The sequence below is a fragment of the Phascolarctos cinereus genome, unplaced genomic scaffold, assembly GCF_003287225.1.
Source record: "Phascolarctos cinereus isolate Bilbo 61053 unplaced genomic scaffold, phaCin_HiC Scaffold_5;HRSCAF=322, whole genome shotgun sequence".
Lineage (NCBI taxonomy): Eukaryota > Metazoa > Chordata > Mammalia > Diprotodontia > Phascolarctidae > Phascolarctos > Phascolarctos cinereus.
Window position 1 is genome coordinate 337918249 of NW_027555958.1, and position 20775 is coordinate 337939023.

Genomic DNA, 20775 nt, shown 5'->3' on the forward strand with positions numbered 1-20775 from the left:
AGATACTGTTCACATAATTGGTACTTAATGGGAAAACAGTATGATTTGTAAAAAATGACTTATACTTTCTTACAACAAACACCACTAGAACACAATGGTATATACAAAGTCAAATTCCTTGAAGCATTACATAACTAGGAGAAAAGGGAAGGACAAAAATGGGGAGCAATAAGAATTAGGAAAGACAAAGAAAAAAGAATGAAGGAATGGAGTTGAGAAGTGATAAGAAAGGAGAGAAGAAAAGAAATATAATGATGTGTTCAAATTATGTTGAAAGGAAGGAAAAAATATTGGAGGAACATTTTTCTTTTCTAGGAGGCAGAGGGGCAGAGCATGTGCTTTGTATGATACAAAATGATCTGCAAATAATGAAGTCCTACAGAGTTATAAATGTGAGCGATTACTATCATTATCACAAAAACCAATCCTTACTATTGGACTCCAATAAATCCCATTTTTTTCCCATTAAAACAACCATCTACTTCTCATGGATCTAGGAGAGACTAAAGGATAGAGGAGACTCATGAAGTGAAGTCCTATACTTTGAATTTACGGAGCACTTATCTACTGACTTCTCTTATTTGTTATCTTGTCCTATGTGTGTCTATCATATCAACTAGAGGATGAGCTCTTTGAACATGGAAGTCATTTTCTATTTTTCTTCTATTTTGCATTCATTTATCTCCATGTATTTCAGCAGTGATTTGCATACAAGTACTCAATAAATATTGGCTGACTGATGAAAATATGCAGACTTCATACAGGGATAGGGTGCAATAGTTAGTATAAAACAAATAATAAACATTAGACTTGGAGTCAGGAATATTGAGTTCAAATCCTGCCTCACTTCTTATCATAAGCTGTGTTATCCCAAGGAAGTCATTTAATTTGAGTTTCCATTTCCTCATCCATAAAATGAGGAAACTTACCTCACAGGATTGTAGTGAAGATTAAAGGGTAATGTCTGTAAAGCACTTTGCAACTTAAAATGCTATATTCATGGTGAATGTAAGGTAGCAAGGAGGCACAGTACATAAAGTGCTGAGCCTGGAGTCAGGAAGATCTCAGTTAAAATTTGGCCTCAGAGGCTTACCAGCTGTGAGACTTTGGACAAATTACTTAACCTTTGTTTGCTTCAGGTTTAACTACAAAAGGGGATAATAGTACTTACCACACAGAGCTGTGATGATCACATGAGTTATTTGAAAAAGGTGCCATATAAAAATGCTAATCCTCTTCCCATTTCCCCTATTACTATCACTATAATTCTTGAAAACCAACCATGGCTTTTGGACTCAAATTAATCTCACTTTTTTTTGGGGGGGGGCTCTTTGGTGAGGCAATCCGGGTTAAGTGACTTTGCCCAGGGTCACACAGCTAGTAAGTTTCAAGTGCCTGAGGCCACATTTGAACTCAGGTCCTCCTGATTCCAAGGCTGGAGCTCTATCTACTGGGCCACCTAGGTGTCCCAATCTCACATTTTTTTTCTATAGAGAAGACCATCTACTTCACTATATGAGAGAGACTAAAGAAGATTACTAAGGATATCAAGTAATAAATAAATAAATTCAATGAATTTGTTCAGGCCATAATGCATTTGGTTTCTAAAAAGGCAATTAGGTTTTTTAGAATTTCAATAAATTCTCCATTTTCATTTTGTGATATGGAAGGGTGGTGCTAGAAGATAACTAAAGACAGAAAGGGGCTAAGGAGGTAATGATAATGGTTACTATATTCCAGTGACTGTCATCCTTTCAGAAGAAATTTAAGGAAAATTTAAAAGTAAAGGTAGTGATGCAAGCATGGGTAACAATTATCAAGGGAATCAAACAGATGTTAGAGGGAATCAGATGCAACAATAAAAAGTTGGAATGGATGATCATGTGAAGTTCACTAGGGTTATGAGTAAGGAGGTATTCTTCTTTAATGAAAAGAGCTAGAATTTTGTACTAGGAGACCTAGGTTCAAATTCCAGCACCAACACCAACAACTGTGTGACTATGGGTAAGGCACTTACCCTGACTCCAGTTGCCAGATTATTTTTTGGGAGGTGAGAACTTTTTTTTTTTGTAATTAAAACCATGAAATCTTTATTATGTATAGCTTGCTTTATTTTAAAGTATATATGAAATTTTACATGACAGTACCAATGTTATCCAGCTTCCCCTGTTTGCTTCCCTTCTGCACTTCCTTTTCCAATCTGTTTTTATAATGTTTCACAGACTGCTGTTTCCAAAAGTACTTGTACTACTTTCACTAGAGGTTTGGTGAAACGGAAAGTACTTTGTAAAACAGTAAAATGTTTTAGGAATATGAATTACTAGTACTATTAGTTATTATTAACAACCATTAGGCTATAAAATTGATGGAATACATTAATAATTCATTGATATTATTAAAAATTCCAACAAAAGGGGGAAACACATATTAAATGAGAAAAAAAGGCAACAAAGGAAGAAAAAATGGATCAGGAAAAGAACAGGAGCAAGAGCAAGCAGATATCAGTAGTTTAGGTACATCTTATCTGTGTGACTTTATGCTTTCCTTTGAGGTAACTAGTGACAGATCAATTGTTTTGTCCCTTTTCTTCTTTTTCCCATTGCTTATAGCAACAGGTTTAAATCACAGAATATTATAGTTGATTAGAGCTGTGATTCTGGGAGCCCAGATCACAGGGCATCAGAGCTGGATGAGATTATAACATGTCATCTCTCCTCCATTTTATGGCTGAGGCTTCATGATGACCGGGGAGCTGAAGTGTTTGCTGTCAGGTCACACAGTTCAGTTAATAATTTCCTGACTACCAGTCCAGTGCTCTCTGAACTATGCCATTTGTGGTTGTTCGGTCATTTCAACTGTGTCCAACTCTTCGTGACCCCATTTGGGGTTTTCTTTGCAAAAGATACTAGAGTGGTTTGCCATCTCCTTCTTCAGCTCATTTTACAGATGAAGAAACTGAAGCCAACAGAGTTAAGGGACTTGTCCAGGGTTAGACAGCTGGTAAGTATCTGAGGCCAGATTTGAACTTAAGAAGATGAATGAGTCTTCCTGACTCCAGGCCCGGCACTGTATCTACTGTACTACCTAGCTGCCTTAAATTAGCAACTTCTATCACAGGTTAAGTGAGGGAGTTCATTGGCCCAAATACAATTATACATGCTGTCATCTTCTTCCCACAGAAAACTGGAAGCTGAATGCAGAGGAATTAAATGAAGGCTTTGATCATATCCCTTTCCTGATGAAAATCTTTCAATCATTCCACTATAAGACTAGATTCAAACTTCTTATTCTACAAGTTAAGACTTTTTAAATTATTTCGCCCAATCTACCTTTCTATTTCTAGCTTTATTTTCTGCTACTCCTTTATATCAAGTTGTAAGGGACTCTGACCTAACTGATGTCCATCTGAGGTGCTACCTTCTTGAATTCTGGAACCTCAGTACCTCCAACTGAATTAAATAAAAATTTATTGAATACTTACTGTGTGCAAGTAACTATGCTAGGGTTCAGGGGCAGAAATTAGAGAGATCTTGCCTATAAGGAGCTTACATTCTATTAGAGGGATACAATACCTACACAGACCAAATAATTTGGGGGAAGGCTAAGGCTACAGACAACTATGAGGTTCAGAAAAGATCTTGTATGGGAGAGGGAAACTAAGCTGAACCTTGAAGGGATTCTAAGAGGTGGAAGTGAGGGAGAGGGCCTTAGAAAAGGGAAGGAATAGGATATTATATGTAGGGACCAGAAAGACCAGTTGGCTTGAACACAGAGTATACGAGAAGCAGTAATGTGAAATCATCCTAGAAAGGTAAGCTGGTCCCAGATCTGAAGGACTTTTAAATGCCAAACAATAAGTTTGTATTTTATCCTAGTGGCAAGAGGGAACTACTGTGGCTTTTTAAGCAGGGGGAAGTGACATGGTTAGACATATATTTTAGGAATACCAATTTGGGAGTTGACCAGAAGATCACCTGGAGAAATATAAAACTGGGAAGGAAGACCAATTAGGGAATTATTTCAACAGCCTAGGTGAGAGGTGATACGGGCCTGATGGAGGCTATGTGAATGAAGGGAAGGGGACAGATGTGAGAGATGTTGAGGAGATAGAATTGACAAGATCTGACAACTGACTGCATATGGAAGAGGGTGGAGATTAGGGGGTCATGAGAGAAAGTGAAGAGTCAAGGATTATTAAGATGTTAACCTAGATGAGAATGATGATGATGTCTTCAACATTAACATGGAAGCTATGAAGGTGGGAGAGTAAGATCATGAGTTGTTTTGGGTATGTTGAGTTTGAGATAAACGTGGGATATTCAGGGGAAAATGTTCAACAGGCTGTTTGTGATACAGGGTAAATCTCAGGAGAGATATGAGGGCTGGATATGAAGTCATATGTATAGGAATGATAATTAAACTCATAGGAGCTGATGGGGAGGAGGGAGGGAGAGGGAGAAGGAGGGGGGGGAGAGAGAGAGAGAAACAAACACTCTAGGCATACTCACAAATAGGGAGCAAGACATGGATGATGATCCAGCAAAGACAATTAGTAAAAGAGCCAACTAACTGATTTCCACGTCTATAGTCTCTCCTTTTTATAATCCATCCTTTACACCACCGTCAAAGTAAACTTTCTAAAACAACAGTTTAAATTATGTCATTTATGTTCAAAAACCTTTGTTGGTTTTTCTACCGCCTACCGATTAAAGCAAAAATTGCATTCAAGGACTTTATAATTTGGCTTCAACAAAGTTTTGAAGGCCTATTTCATACTACCTCCACCTCCCCTAGGTTCACATAGTTTAGGTTCCAGCTCTGTGCATGCCTAAAATACTCCTTCCCAATTCTATCTCTTGGCATTCTTTACAGGATACCTCAAGAATCACCTTTTCTATGAAGTTTTCCTCAGGCTGCAATTAGAAACGATCCCTCCTTTTTCAATCTTTTAGCCCAAATGTTTAACTGAAACTGAATTTTCCTGTCAGAAATGCTTTTCCTACTCTCTTCTGCCTAATCAAATCATATCCAATTTAGATTATCACTTCTATGCAGATAATTCTCAGATATATTTGTCCAGCTCTAACTTCTGTACTTATCTCTAATCTACTCTCGTATCTCCAATAGGTAGTGGACAACTCAAACTAGATGTCCCATAGACTTTTTAACTCAGCATGTCCAAAACTGAACTTCACGATCTTTCCCCCAGCCCTCCTTTCTTCCAAACTTCCACCATCCTCACAATCATTCAGGCTCATAACCTAGTTGTCATCCTCGACTCCATACTCTCTCTCACCTATACTATATTACCTTTATTACCTCTCTCATATGTGCCCCTTATCCTCTGACACTGCTACCACACAGGTGCAAGACGTCTTCATCTTTTACCTAGACTATTGCAATAGCCTGTTGGTTCATCTCCCTGCCATAAATCTCTCCCCATTCCAGACCATCCTCCATTCAGCTGTCAAACTGATCTTCCTCAAGCACAAGCCTGACCATATCAAACTATCCCTCCCCCCCCATTCAATAAAGTCCAATGGCTCCTTATTACCTCGAGGAACAAATATAAAATTCCCTATCTGGCCTTTAAAGCCCTGTATAATGGGGCCCCTTCCTACTTTTCCAGTCTTCTTACACCTTATTTCCCAAATAAACTCTGATCCAATGGCACTAGACTGACTCATCTCATGACTTGGCATTTTCATGGTCTGTCAAATATACGTAGAACTCTCTCCTTTCTCATCACCACCCCATGGCTTCCCTTGCTTCCTTTGAGTCTCAGTTAAGTGCAAAATTCTGCAAGAAAACTTCCCCAGTCCTTAATCTTAGTGCTTTTCTTTCTGAGATTATCTTCAATGTATCCTCTATGCATCTGGTTTGGATATAGTTGCTCACATGTTGGCTCCTCCATTAGACTGTGACTCCCTCAAGAATAAGAACTGTTTGTTTATTTGATTTGGCTTTCTCTGTATCTCTAATGCTTAGCACACTGCCTGGCACAAAGCAGGCACTTAATAAATTACATGCTGACTTTATCCACTTCCTCCAAGAAACCTTCTGTGACAATCTCAGCTAGAGATTATATTGTCCTTTGAATTTACATAGCATTTATCTGTTGACTTCTATTGTTTGTTATCTTTATTTGTGTGTATGTCTTATCTCACCAACTAGAATATAAATTCCTTTAATGTAAGGGCCACTTATACTTCATTGCATATAAGTTACTTAATACATATTTGCTGACTGATTAACACGCATATTTCAATTAGTGGTAGTGGCTATAGTTAATATGCAACAAATATCAATTAACTAGAGAAGAACCACATAAATAATTTCACATATCCATACATAATTCAAAATTACTGTCAACATGCAATGGTTATGATTCTGACTAAAGCAGCATAGAGGAGGCAAACAATGAGATATTTTAATTTTAACTTTGGTGAAACTTTGTTTCTCTCATTGTTGTCTGGAACTGTGATTTCATTGGTATAGGGAAATCCTGATATATACACAGTTCCTTTCCATTAGCAGCAACTCCTCTAAAAGGTAGAGTATTTAGAAAGGTGACCAGGTAACCCAGAGGTTAGCTGACTTAACAAGAGTCACACAGCTAATGTGTGTTGGCAGCAGAATTTTAATCCAGAACTTCAGGTCACTTACCCACCATACTATGTTATCTCATTTGGTAAATTTTATGGAAAAGAAAATTTATCCTTTGAAAGAGGGCAATTAATGAACCTTATTCTTATATAATTTTTAAGACAACCTGTTTCTGTCCTTTTACTCTACTGCACTATGAGTCAATCATCCTCAAGCCAACACTGCAGATTTTAAGCAGTTTGGTTTAAGTACAACCCATACTTGAAGAAAGAATTTTAAATTCATTTCAAAGTTAAATGTTTTCAAAACTTAAAGTCTGGATTCTTGCTTCCATGGTTAAGTATCTGAAGAAAATTTTTTTTACTTAATTGTTTAACGTGCCACAAGGAATGTGCTTAAAATGAGAAAAGCTCAGTTACTGACCATATCTTACAACTGGGAGATCTTATAGTATTCTCCTAAAGGTACTGAAATATTCAGATAAGTTATTACTCCCCATTAAACATGTTGTTTTTATGCTGGTTCAATGAATTAATAAATATACCTAAGAATATTTCAACCCCTTCTCTCTCTCTCTCTCTCTCTCTCTCTCTCTCTCTCTCTCTCTCTCTCTCTCTCTCTTTTTTTAAAGAAGACCATTTTTAATTCAACTCTTTCTAAACAGGTCATATTTCACCACAGATAAACCAAACAGCCAATTCTAGCTAACAGCTTCAAGAGCTCTGCCAAAACTCTGACTATGAATGCTAACACAGCAAAATGGCTAAATCAAAGAATAATTTTCCCCTACCAACACTCTGGTAGAATTTCTATCTGATAGTGATACAGTCAAAGGGAGGCAACAAAGGATATGGGGATGGAGAGGGAGATGTGAGAGGTGCTGGACATTTGATTTCACTGGTATTCAAACTCCCTCCACTAATGAAGATTGGCAACTCATCTGACTTAGTTGTAATTTACAGTCTTGGAGAGCTGCTTAGGGCATTGAGAGATCAAATGACTTGCCCATAATCACACAATTAATATGTGTCAGTCAAGACTTTAACCTTCCTGATTGAAAGGTTGCCTATTTATCCATTATGCCCTGTTGCCTTTTTCACATTTTTGTCTTTAACTATGTTATTAGCAACCATTAATTTAACCTATGTGGCCTGGTGTTATGTTGTTTAGAACATTCTAAAATAACTGATATGCCCAAACAGAATAATGCTTTGTCATTATACTCACAAAGGATCAAACAGCCCTAATTTATATAGGTCTCCTACAAAAATACACCAAAGTTAGGTCAATTTATAGACTTTGAAATGCTACCTAGAGTATTCAAAGTAAAATCACAAACCTTATAAACTAAAGAAAAGAAATACTTGCTATTCATACTCTGTATAAACAACCTAACAGCTTTATCAGGCAAAAAATGGGCACAAATTAAAATGACAGCAATTAATAAGTGTTAAATTAAAGTTCCCTTCTAGAAATGAGAAAAAAAATCAAGCCAATTAACTTGGAAATGTTATGAAATCATGAAAACCACAATCAAATTAAAAAAAAAAACTTTTAATTGCTCTATGACTTTTATATTTAGGTGCTAGAAAATTATGATTTTTAGATATGACAGAATCTCACACATACATGAAATCTTACTCTGTAATCTATAACTAACTTTTCTTTGTCCACATTGATACTGTAACACCTTCAGTAATTCTCTAAACTGAGAGGAAAAGAAATCCATAATTTCTTATTTTACACTATTCCTACTTCAAATAAGTAACTTCAAGAAAACACTAACCACCCACTTGTATATTCACAGAATAGTTCTATGTTTCTGATTTTCATCACTCTATGTGAATTTAGGAACATTATCCTAGGCCCCCAAAATAAGGGAGGAAAATGAAAAATGGCTGGAGAGCTAATGAAGTTTGTTACAGTCATCACTAGATATGCTTGAGAAAAGGTGTGGCAAAAATGACAAAATCATTACCTATTTAATGTTATATTCTAACTACTACTGCATGAAGGCATATGAATTTTTTCCAAATAACATATGATCACAACCTATTTTGTTGAATCCTGAAAGGTTTTTGTATGATGTTGGGAGACCCATCTACCCAATGGTCCATTTTTATTTTTCAAGAAAACCCATGACTTAAAAAAAAAACTTGTTCTTGAAAATGTCCTATCTCTTTCTCAGTGATGAGTTACAATAAAAGGCTATCTTGTTGAATTGGTCCCAACTTAAAATATCAAAAATACTCCAACCTTTTTTCTATTGGAATAAACTGCACATTTATTCTCCTCAGCTCACCATGTTTCAAATAAAATACGAGGACAAAATTTCTGAGTTGAAAAATTATTATATTAGCCTTTCAACTGCTATTCTCAAAAAATCTGAGTACTATGATTCAATTAGTCAATGAATCAATATTTATAGATGGAGTATTAGAGATTATACCATGCAAAGGTTAGAGAACCCCCTAAATCCTTTACCTTTTTCACTAAATTTTAAGGTTATCAGATCAATGACAGTGGAGATACAATTTTCTATTATAATTTAACCACTAGTGAAAATTTAGAGTGGGGACTGAGAAGAGAAAGAGTGGAATGCTTCAAAACTGGCATGAGTGATTAGATAACACCTACCTATGGCTATCTTGTATGTGATACTTAGCAATTTTTTATTTCTGATGGTTCAATTTAATCTTCCTAGTGAAACCCAGTATTTTATGGGTTTGTATAATAATAGAGAAGAAGCTAGTTACAGTTAATAGTCTTCATATGACAAGCCCACTGTTTAAAATGACTGGTCAACATATTGTTATAACATCTATCTTTCAGTTCCCAAATATCTTCATGTAAGGAAGTGTTTCAGAAACCAGCCTTTTAGTTTAGACAGTATCAGGACAAATGATAGCTGAATATTTGACTTATGTACAGTGTTGAACTATTATCTCAATGTCATCTGAAACATCTTACGTTCCTGTACAACTAAGGTGACTCTGTTATATCTGTGAATTGACGTAGGCACTTTAAATTCCGGAAATCTTCTTAGTTTGGAATGAGCAGACTGAATCCCAGACAATATTCTTGAGGTTTTCCTTAGCACTGGAGTTGCTATGGTATCCCAAGCATCAGGATGGATTGAAATTATAGTTTTCACAGAATGAGAAAAGCAAGTGGATTAGGCAGTGCCTCCAATCCTTTCCACTGCTGGAACATGACTGCCAAAACCTGCTTTTAAGAAGTCGAGAATTTTAGATGAGGTCTTCCTGACAATACTGCCATTAGCCAGAACCATACTCTACAAGAAGTTATATAAAAGAATGACAATCCTCTTTGAAGTACTTCAGAAAGGCATTCCTAACAATATCTATCTATTTCTAAGAAGGCAGTATTTATATTGCTAGCTATATTGATACTCCAAATACAATAGTGGACATTCCAAGAAAAGTCCATTTGTTAAGCAGACAACTAAAGTGTCAGATCTCAAAATCTATCATGTCTATTTAAGTTTCACGAAGAATGTATCTGGATAAAGGTTGGCTACATAAGCCCAAGAGGCTACTGGTTCAAGATAAGAATTGTAGCATAACCCAAGACTGAACTTCAGCCTGGAAATCCTGTTCCCCAGGTCAGTGGCAGCTGAAAAGTGCCATCCAACTATTTCTTTGAGTAGAGTTGAATTCTTTCAGTTATGATGTTCGCCAGTGTAGGAGATGGTCCAAAGAAACTTCTGTTGCTGCTGAAATGAAGTTATAATGCAAGGCCTGTTGATGAGGAGATAACTGGAGAACAAGGGCCTTCTTGAAGAAGGTAAAGCTTTCCGAATCTCATCCCTGACTGCTGAACAAAATGAAATAAAGATGACTTAAGAAGATTACGAAGAAGATAATGCAGCAATGCAGTTGAATATGCAAAAAGCAGATGACCTGATAACTGGCTTGGAGACACTAAGAAGTTCAAAAGTCTTTAACCTTTTAAAAAATATTATCTTCTATCACTGCACCAATAAAGTTGCTTTTCTTAAGCTATAGATGTTACCATAAAAATTGTCAAGACTTAATTTTTTTTCTTTATGCTATAATCTAAGATGTAGCACTCAAAACATTAAGAACTATATAGAGAGTCACTAAATGTGGAATTTACATGCTAAAAATCTAAATATTTTTGATATGGTACAAAGACCTTAATAGAATAAACAAGCCTATAATTCAACAATCAATTTGTGTTTAAAATAGAAAAGTATTTTAGAAGTATTTTTAGGTAGTAATCACTAGCTAAAACTCAGTTACCTCACATTCCATCCGCAGTAATGCACCAAGTAAAGGACCTCTCCACCTTCGACATCAGAATCTTTAATACTAGCTTCATACATTTTCTGATTTTTCCCTCGTCCATACCGCACTTGAACTTTCATGCCTGGTGGATAGCATTCAAACTCCTCTTGCTCATTGTTGTCATCGTCGTCATCTTCCTCTTCCTCCTCCTCCTCCTCCTCTTCTTCTGCTTCTTCCTCATCTTCATCTTCCTCCTTATTCGTTTCATCTCTTGAAAGGTTTAAAAAATTGCAGAGTTAATAAAAGACACTTGATAAGTTTTTCAGTTCCAACCCACATATACTGATAAATATCGTGGATGCGATTGTTCCTGGGAACAGCAGGTTCCAAGTGCATGAAATTTTTTGATTTTCAAATTAAAATTATCACTAAAAATGGTAGCAAGAGAAGCTTTCACAGAAAGTGAAGAGGCAAAAATGACTTCATTTAAAGAAAATTTCCATCAATAGCTAGAAGAACTGAAGTGGTGCTGTACATAACCAAGGAACTAGTGAGGTTGACTGTAACAAATTTTATCTCTTTCAAATGTTTACACATTTTAACATTCATTAGACTCCACAGTCATTTTATTTTTTATTGAGTATTTCCCTCTCCCACTTAGGTATTTTTAAATTTAGGATAAATCAAAACAAACCATAATCAAACCTTTCACTTGCAGGTAGCTAGTCTTTTAAGATCTTTTAACCTTAAAACCATGTGCTTTGGATGTAATCAAATCTGTTAACTGACAATTAAGTAGATTGTGCTAATTTCTGCTAATCTCACTAATTTCACTAATTCCTCTAAGCACTATCTTACATTTAATTTCTGGTTAACCTATGCCTTCTTTGATGCAAATAACCTTTTATAGAGTCTACCAAACCTAAAATTCCAACAAAATGGATATGTTGAAGATTAATTCCAAATGTCACTCCTCCAAAATGAAACAGCTATACACAAACATGAAATCAGTTTGAGAGTTCTCAACAATGTACTCTTTCTGTAATTTAGGAGTATTCCTAGCATTTGCAGAAAAAAAACTCCACAAATCACCCTATAAACAACATATAGAAAAAACCTACACTGGCACAAAAACATCACAAATACATTTATTTCAGAATTAAGAGGAAGGAACTTCAGTATGAAATCTACAACTACACTAAATATTGCATTTTTAGTCTGCTTTATAGCAATACCTACACTTAAAACAACTCATTTCTCTCAAAGAGGAACACTTTTAAAAGATAAATAAAAATCTAGATATGAAAATCAACAACACATCTAGAATTACTTCCAGACTTCCTTATAGATACTGTGAATAAAAGTCTTATGACAAAAGCACTACTCTAGAGATAATTTCAACCTTACTAAAGACAATATTAACTATTAATCTATGGCTATTGTACATCATGAGCCATATATGGAACACAGAGATATGAACAAGTATGGGTACAGTTTTTTGTTCCTTTCCCTTCCCATTCATTTTCTGAAGAAATTCTTAAGTCAACAAAGTCTTACCAGTTTAAAAAATTCAATGTTCACAAATCACAGTTCTCAATTCTGCTATAAAACACAAAGCCCTAAGTTTTACAGCTATTTTTTTGCTTCTATAAAGTCATTCACTGAATACCATGTAAATCATACCAAAAAAAAAGGCAGCAAATTGTATGAGCTTTGTCTCTCTTTTTAAATAAAAAGGTATCCAGGGCCTTCCAGTGACAGTATATTCTGGTGGTTTTTATAACAAAAAATTATTCAGGTAGTCTTGTTTCATAGCTCAGGATTAGAATCTTCAATGATATTTCTTAATGGGAAAAGTTAAAACCTGAAAAGGTACAACTTCCATAAATATTAGTTAAAATACAAAAGTATACTTTAGAGTATACTTTGTTACTACACATAGGACTTCATAGGATTTCACTGAGTTTTTTAAGTACAAAACAGATTTTTTCATTTACTATCATTTGAAATGAAATACAAAACATTTCGTACACTGCCCATCAACATGGCTGATTAGGAAATCAAAACATAGGAAGGAGTACTTACTTGAAGTGGCTAAAATATTCTAGAAAATAGCAGCAGAAATAGTAGTGGGGAAGCACAATAATTACTGACTTCAGATTATATACATAGAGAACAAAAAAATACTAAGATTCCTTGTATTCTCAGAAGACTATTTGATTGGAATGCTAAGATTATACAGCTACTTCACTGATTATAAAGTATATATTCTAGTACAAAAAATAAGTTTAATCTTTGAGCAACAAAAATCTTAATGACAGCTCTCAGCACAATTAAATAAAAAAAAAGAAGGAAGGCATAAGGAAGCCCAAATTCTTCTTGCAAAAACAGCAGACAAATTAGATCTTACATAGTTCAGCGCTGAACATACTTGAGGTATTCCACAAATGTTAAACATGAATAATAACATCAGTAAAGCAAAACTTTAACAATGTTTAGGAAGTAGAATGGGAAAACTCTTACTGGTCATGAAACAAACATTAATATTCTATTTAGTCAAGCAGGTCAATTAAAATGAAACATGAGATCCATTTAATGTCAGATAGGGATACAAACCAAATGAATTTCACCCAAATAACACATGGGAGTGAACAAAAAGCAAACATCACAATTAAATTATTGGAAATCAGCCAAATCTAAGATTTCACTGCTCTATGCAGTGGGCAACACCAAAGGCTGGAGAAATAAGAAGCTGAAAAAAACCAGGATGCCCCAAAAGACAATGTTTTCAAATATAAAATGCATTGCAATAGGCAGGCTAAAATAACACTTACATATACATGTATATACATACACATATATGTGATATATAGATATACACATACCAAATAACACTGATCTACGTTGAGATATATTTCAATGTCACTTGATATGATATATATATATATATGCATACTGATTTCAGTTTACTTTCTTTTAAAGTACCACATTTTGGGTCAACAGATTATTCTAAAAAACATTAAAATACTCCAACAGATCTCTCCCAAGTCTGAAGCCAAACTCTTAGAGGATGTATTTTATGCCTGAAGTGTGGAGAAAGAAAACACAGAACTCTAAGTAGTAGCCAATTCCTTAGGCAAAATAAGTTTAGCGATTAAAAAAAATAAAACACTGAAACTATCTAAATAATACTTCAAAACTGTATTTCTAGTAACTCATCAGTAATATTCTCTAGCATAAAATCAGTAAATTAATTTCTGATACTCCCACAATGCATAATAGTTTTTAAATTTAGTAATTAGCTTTCTTTAGAAGAAAATAAATCAGTTACAAATTTAGTTTTAGGGTGTGAACAGCAAGAATGAATATTGGAAAACAAGAATAATAAGAAAATGAAATGGCTATGGGGACAAAAATCCATGGAATATTTTATAAGGAAATCCTAAACATGAATAAATTCCAGTGGAAGACTTCAACTACATTCTTCTGCTACCTTATCGTACCTTCCCTCATGTCCTTTTTATGTTCATTTTGGCTGTTTGGCTCAGCCTCTCATGTAATGAGGCTGCAACTGAGGTCTTAGAGGACAGAACAGACCACTGCAGACAATTTAGACATTTTACCTGTCCATAGTATACTTTGAATTGCAAAACATGACTTAGCGACCCTTAACAGACCAACAGGAATCCCTGGATTACACTAAAAAAAAAAAACCCTTTTTGGAATAGACATTATTGTTCACTACCTCATCAACATTTTAATCAAAAATAATTAGGATTTTGTATTTTTAAATTACGGTTTCAGAATTTAAGGTATCTAATTCCTGTCATTAATTTTAACCCAAGTAATAAAAACATTAGCCACAACACACAATCTACAGACGTCCAGTTTGCCAAAAACAATGGAATTGTGCTTTTTTTCACATATATCACTATCTAGCAAAATGTAGTCAATAAATACAGTAGTAAGAAGCAATTTCATCTTTGTAAAGTTTCTCATATTTCTGAGTCAAGAACAAGAGAAATGAATCAGAAAACTTCATATTTCCTCCCCATACAATGGCATCTGTAAGATCAAGCCCATGCAAAATTTCTCACAAGATTAATCTAAATCAGACAATTATTCTGTATTTGCTCTTATTTCTCTCATTTGGATAAATTAAAATACATTAACAACCTGGAGTAATGAATCCAATCATTTATTTACATCAAACTAACTTAGCTTTTCAAAATTATTTTTTTTACCAAAAACAAGTGTCTTACCCAGATTTTGCTTTTTCTTCTTCTGCCTCTACCTTTGTGTTGAGCATTTCATCTACCTTAATTGTATCATCTTCTTTAACTTCTAGATTTTCATTCTCTTCTGTTTTTTTAATGTTAAGTTCTTTTTCCTGATCAGACTGTGTATGTGTAGGTTCTGACAAATTCTTTTTATTACCCTAGGAAAATATTAGAGAGACTAAGCCAAAATTTAAAAAATTACCATCCGTATTTTTATACCCGTGATCTCTGAGAGTATACCCAGAAGAATGTATAGTCCTTGTGGATGGGGAATGTTGGTCCCTTTTGTCTTTGTATTCTTAGTGCAAAGCACATAGTAGGGGCTTAATAAATGCTTGCTCAATTGGTATTAAAGTTATTGCCAGCAACAGAAAATTGTTCAGAATTATTTAATTCACTACTAAACTTTTTAAAGTAAAAAAATTATCGTGAAAATAGAAGTCAAAAGAAAGAAGTGGGTTGTAGGGCAAGTCAAATCTATATCAAAATGTCTTAAGTCCACTGTCTGCATTTTATACGAAGAAGGGAAACTGTGTGTAAATACAGCATCAGAGATTTCCAACTTTTTGTCTACAATTTTTTAATTGGGAAAATTTGTACCCAGTAGTATAGTTATAGACATTAATAGAGATGTTTAAACTACGTTTAAAGAATTCATTAAAGATATTTTCATAGAGTTTAACATTAATTCATACTCCATTAAAATAGCAAGGAGTTATTACTTTAAGAATAAGAAGGTAAGAAAAATTATGAAATTAAAAAAATTTCGTAAACCACAGTAGGCAAAAATAATTAACTACAAACTTTTGTGACACAAATAAAATATAATTCAATACCTAAAATTAAAGAAAAATAGCATGTCGGTGAGGAAACATCAAATCACTAGGAATGGAGGGTATATTTTCTATTGCGGAACTTTCTAAGTTTAATTAAGGATTATTACTCGAAGGATCTACTAACAAGTACAGCACAGATAGAATCTAGTTTACCAGACAAGGTTTGATATTTTCTTTTCTTTCAATCTCATCTTCAGCAGGTTTCTCTTCTTGTAACATAGTATCTCCTTCCTCTTTAACCTCTGCTTTCATCTCTGACTCAGGTTCTTCCTTGTTTTTTGTTTCTTTTACATTTTCACATTCCTTACAAGGCTTGTTAACCATCTTCTCAGGCAATGCCATCTGAAATTCGATGTTGGCTGACCTACAATATTCTTCAAAGCCATATAAATATCTGTAAACAGTAAGACAAATTATTTTTGGTAAGAAGACCCAATAGGATTAAAGATTAATGTCATGAATACAGTGGGGCTAAAGGGCTGATGAGGGGCTGCTTAACTCTCAAATTCTGTAATTCTTAAACCTGTGAAAAAATTGGTTATAAAAATATGTCTAATCCTCATTTAGTTCTTAACTCACAGAGACACACCTTCATAGTAGCTAGGTTACACAATGGAGAGAGTGCTGGCATAAGGGATAGCCAGTGAAAATGCAAAGTCAGGAGACAGAGTATCTTGTGTAAGTTATGTGGAGGGTAGTAAGGTATAGGACTGGAAAGGTAGGAAGAGGTCAAGCTGTAAAGGGAGTTAAAAGTCAAAGAGAGGATTTTATATTTGATCTTAGAAGTAATATGAAGCCAATGTACGGAGAAGGTGATGTAGTAAGACCTATGCTTTAGCAAGAAGATTTTGATAGTTGGGTAGGGGTGATACTGGAGCAGGGAAAGAGACCTGAGGCATGGATACTAACTAGAAATCTATCACAATAGTCTAGGGGTGAAGCGATAAGATATTGTGAAGGTACAAAGGAAAATATCTTACAACTCACTGGATATATGTGGTGAGAGCACAAAGTCAAGGATATTGTCTGAAACTGAGGTTGAAAACCTGAGTGGCTGGAAGGATGGCAGTGTTCTCAAACAGTAACATGGAAGTTAGGAAGAGGGGTGGGTTTAGGGAGCGAGATGAGATCTGAGAAGTAAATCACAATCTATACACGCATATTTAATTTTGTGTGACTCCCCACCAAAAACAAAAAGGTGTGAGCTTAGGTTGATCTCTTACTTATTGATCCCTACTTAGAAGAAACAGCCCACCATCTGAGGGTCAACTGTCATAGATATGAGGTGATATGCTGAGGTGGGAAGTAGGGTGACAGTGGGGGATTTTTCCAATTTTACTTGCACAGCTATTGCTATGAGTGTTGCCTGAATACTGGCATGGCTATAACTGCCCTGATGGGCCAGCAGAAAGAGGAAGGTTGGAACACAGGGAAGAGAAAGAATAGAGTTCTGGCGGATAAAGGGCTAAGAGTAGTTGTACTGGAGAGAAAGTCCACAACAGACTTCCCCTTCTACCTATGTTCCTACTCTCTGATGGGTTGATCACAATCCCTTGGGGTCAGGACATAGCCCTCATTTGAGAAACCACTGCCCTTAACACTTACTTTTTGTAGGCACATTTAACATTGTATCCTGCAGCTGAATTTAAAACAGGAATTCCAAGATCTTGATAGACTTGCTTCCATATGGCTCCACTTTCAATCTATAATGAAAAATAAAATTAAAATTTACATGAATAAATTAGAAAAGAACAAATTTCAGGAGAAAACACGTTTTTCCATGAAGGAGATCAAATTAAGAATTGGAAGTGATTTTTAAAAAAAATTAACTTGATAAAACTTATTTCTAACTGAAAAGACAAAATTTAAATTTCATTCTCTATTAGAAACTACCATTCAAGTAGGATTTATATTAAATTTAAAATAAAAAATTAAATAAAATTTGAAAACCAATAATAAATTAAGCACCAAAAGTTTGTCATGCTAAAAAAAAATCAGAGCTGCTCTACTGACTTCAGCAGGCATATATTTAAACAAAATGTTTAAAAGACAACTGTCGTGCTGATTTCCATATCAAACTGAAAGTAATTTCTGGGGTTAGGACAGTGTACTGAGAAACTTATGATAGTAAATTTAAACGACCGAAGAACAGGTGAACTATGAAGTATGAGTTTTAATTCTTAATAAAACTGCAAATTTGATATGTAATAGTGATTCTTTGCATGTAAAAAAGTAACCATTCTTTTTTTTTCTTATACTTCTCAATCCTTTAAGGTTTTGACATACTTCACTATTAATCTTAATACTTACATTATCAAATCCTCCAAGTTTGTGTACAAGTCTAAATAACTTAAAGAGATTCAAATTTCGGTATCCAAGTACAGGCCTTTTATTAATAGGTGTGCCTATTAGCAAAACAAAAATTATTTTAGAGATTTTTTTAAAACTAAGAATTGAAATGTTGTGAAGTTTCAATTGTTAGGAAAAAATGAACAAACTATATTTTCTAATCACACTAGAAGGTATACAGGCAATATATTAAATCAAATTAACATTCTTCCAGACCCAATACACTTATTATTAATTATTTATATTCTGTTTTAGAAAGAATACTTAGAATATTTAGAAATAATATTGAGAAACAGAATATTCTATTCTAGAAATAGAAATTCTATTTCAACTTTAAGTACTTTACATTAGCAAAAACTAGTTAAATTTCAAACTACAGCCAAGAAATTTGAATCTGAATGAAAAATATTATCTGATATCATACATTGCACACCAGATTTGATACATGTTTATTCTTGATTAGGATATGTCTGAGAAGACAAAGTACAGAATCTGAGAGTCAAAAGTCTTGAATTCAAAACTTGCTTCTATTACGGAGTAACCTCAGGCAAGCCACTGAACTTGTTGGGGCCTTAGTTTTATCTGTTAAGTAAAATAAGGAGGCTAGACTACATGACTTCTAAAGTCTCTTCTACTTCAAATGATTCTATGACCTCATGGATCCTATACAATTATGAAACTTCAGAGAATAAATCTTCATTTTAAATGTACAATACTGAAATAAAATATCATAAGCAAGTCTGTACTGTATAAAGTCAAATACAAGGCAAAATCATTTAATAATAAAGAATGGAGAAAGCACAAAAATCTGCTTCAATTCGCATTTCACTTTATCACATATTCTTCAAAAAAGTTTTCAGGAATCTTACTAATAGTTTTATTTGTTGAGAGACCTGGTAAATAGAGGAAGAACAGAAGTAGGTAGAAATGATGAGTAGTGACAGGACAGTTGGTGGGCAACAATACAAAGGTCTTGGAAAATAACTACATACAAGAGCAAACAAATCCATGATCTATTACTCAAATGTGTTTCACTTCTATGATTACAAACTATAAAAGTCTTTCATTTGACCAAAGCTTCCTATCTATTGAAACCACTTCTCAGTGATCACCACAAAGAACTTGAGAGAAAAGGAGCTAAATTGTAGAGTTAAATTGGTTCACCAAGGGAGTAAGGATGGAGAAAGCCATTGCTGGGGTGACTGACTGGTAAAGAACTGAGAGATGATGGGAATGAAGGACATGCTGAAGACAAGGAACTGACTCCCCTCTATCTGCTGTCTTCTCAGATCACAATGTAAGCTTCTTAAGGGCTGGGACTCTCAGGCCTACTTGTATTTGTAATCCCCAGAGTATAGTGCAGTCCTTGTCACATAATAAAAGCTTAATAAATACACTCTCACTTGAGCTATTTATCTACCCAATCATTCCATTATTTCCCTATGCCTTACTCTTCCTAAATCCGTTCTTCCTTCTCACTGTGAACTCCACTCCTTCCACCCCTCAGTATTAATAAATCCACTACAAATTTAACACATCTAATCTCAGCTGGTCCCTCACTCTAGGCTTTTGCTTCTTCCACTTTGATTCATTATCACACTTAGAACAGAGACAATCTAAGACTCTCATAACACCCACTTCCCCTATCCAATAAGCATATATTTTTATTGAACTTGTCTTAAATCACCTACACTTCCAGTATCTGATGAAGAAGTGAACTTTCTCTCTCTGGAAGGCCAAACCTATTATTTTTAAAACATATTTTTCTTGAACTTTGTCTTAAAATCACCTGCATTTCTAAATGTGTCCCCCTAGTCCCAAGTGCCATTCATTAGAACAAAGAGAATGGGAAAAAAAGCACAATAAAACTAAACAATATATTCCAAAAAAGAGGAAAAAAAGGATCTAAATTATGTATATAATATTCCACACCCATAGCCCCCCACTTCAATCCAAAATCAATAAAAATATATTAAGCACATACTATGTGCCAGGCACTGTGCTAAGTGCTGGGGACACAAAAAGAGACAAAAGACAGTCTCTGTCTTCATGAAGCTTATAACCCAATGGAAGAGACAATATGCAAATAAATACATATAGAATAATCTATATACATGATAAATAGGAAAAAATTAACTGAGGGAAGACACTGGAATTAAGAGGGGTTAGGGGAGCCTTCCTGTAGAAGGTGGGATTTTAGTTGGGACCTAAAGGAAGCCAGGGAGGTCAGTAATTGAAGATGAAGAGGGGGAGCATTCTAGGCATGGGGAACAACCAAAGAAGATGCCCAGAGCTGAGAGATGAAGTGCTTTGTTTGTGTAACAGCCAGGAGGCTGGTGTCACTGGAATGAGGAGTATGTGTCAGGGACCGATTGTAAGACTGGAAAGGTATGAAGGGGTTAGGTTACGAAGATCTTTTTGAATGCCAAGCAG

General features: G+C 34.7%; 1 protein-coding gene across 6 annotated transcripts in view; it reads right to left on the bottom strand.

Annotated features, from left to right (window-relative positions):
* The window catches only part of ARID4B (AT-rich interaction domain 4B), a 202517-nt gene that overhangs the window by 37665 nt on the left and 144077 nt on the right, over window positions 1–20775 (bottom strand). For 5 of the 6 annotated variants that reach the window (XR_013487288.1, XM_021000414.2, XM_078156242.1 and 2 more), the window contains exons 13-17: window positions 18304–18398; window positions 17599–17696; window positions 16147–16387; window positions 15140–15315; window positions 10893–11147 (exon numbers count right to left, since the gene is read on the bottom strand). Coding sequence is in view for 5 of the 6 variants with exons in the window: in XM_021000414.2 (XP_020856073.1) it covers window positions 10893–11147; window positions 15140–15315; window positions 16147–16387; window positions 17599–17696; window positions 18304–18398 (865 nt within the window). In the remaining variant the exon portion in view is untranslated. The remainder of the gene's footprint in view (window positions 1–10892; window positions 11148–15139; window positions 15316–16146; window positions 16388–17598; window positions 17697–18303; window positions 18399–20775) is intronic. The other variant, XM_021000411.2, reaches the window with a different exon arrangement.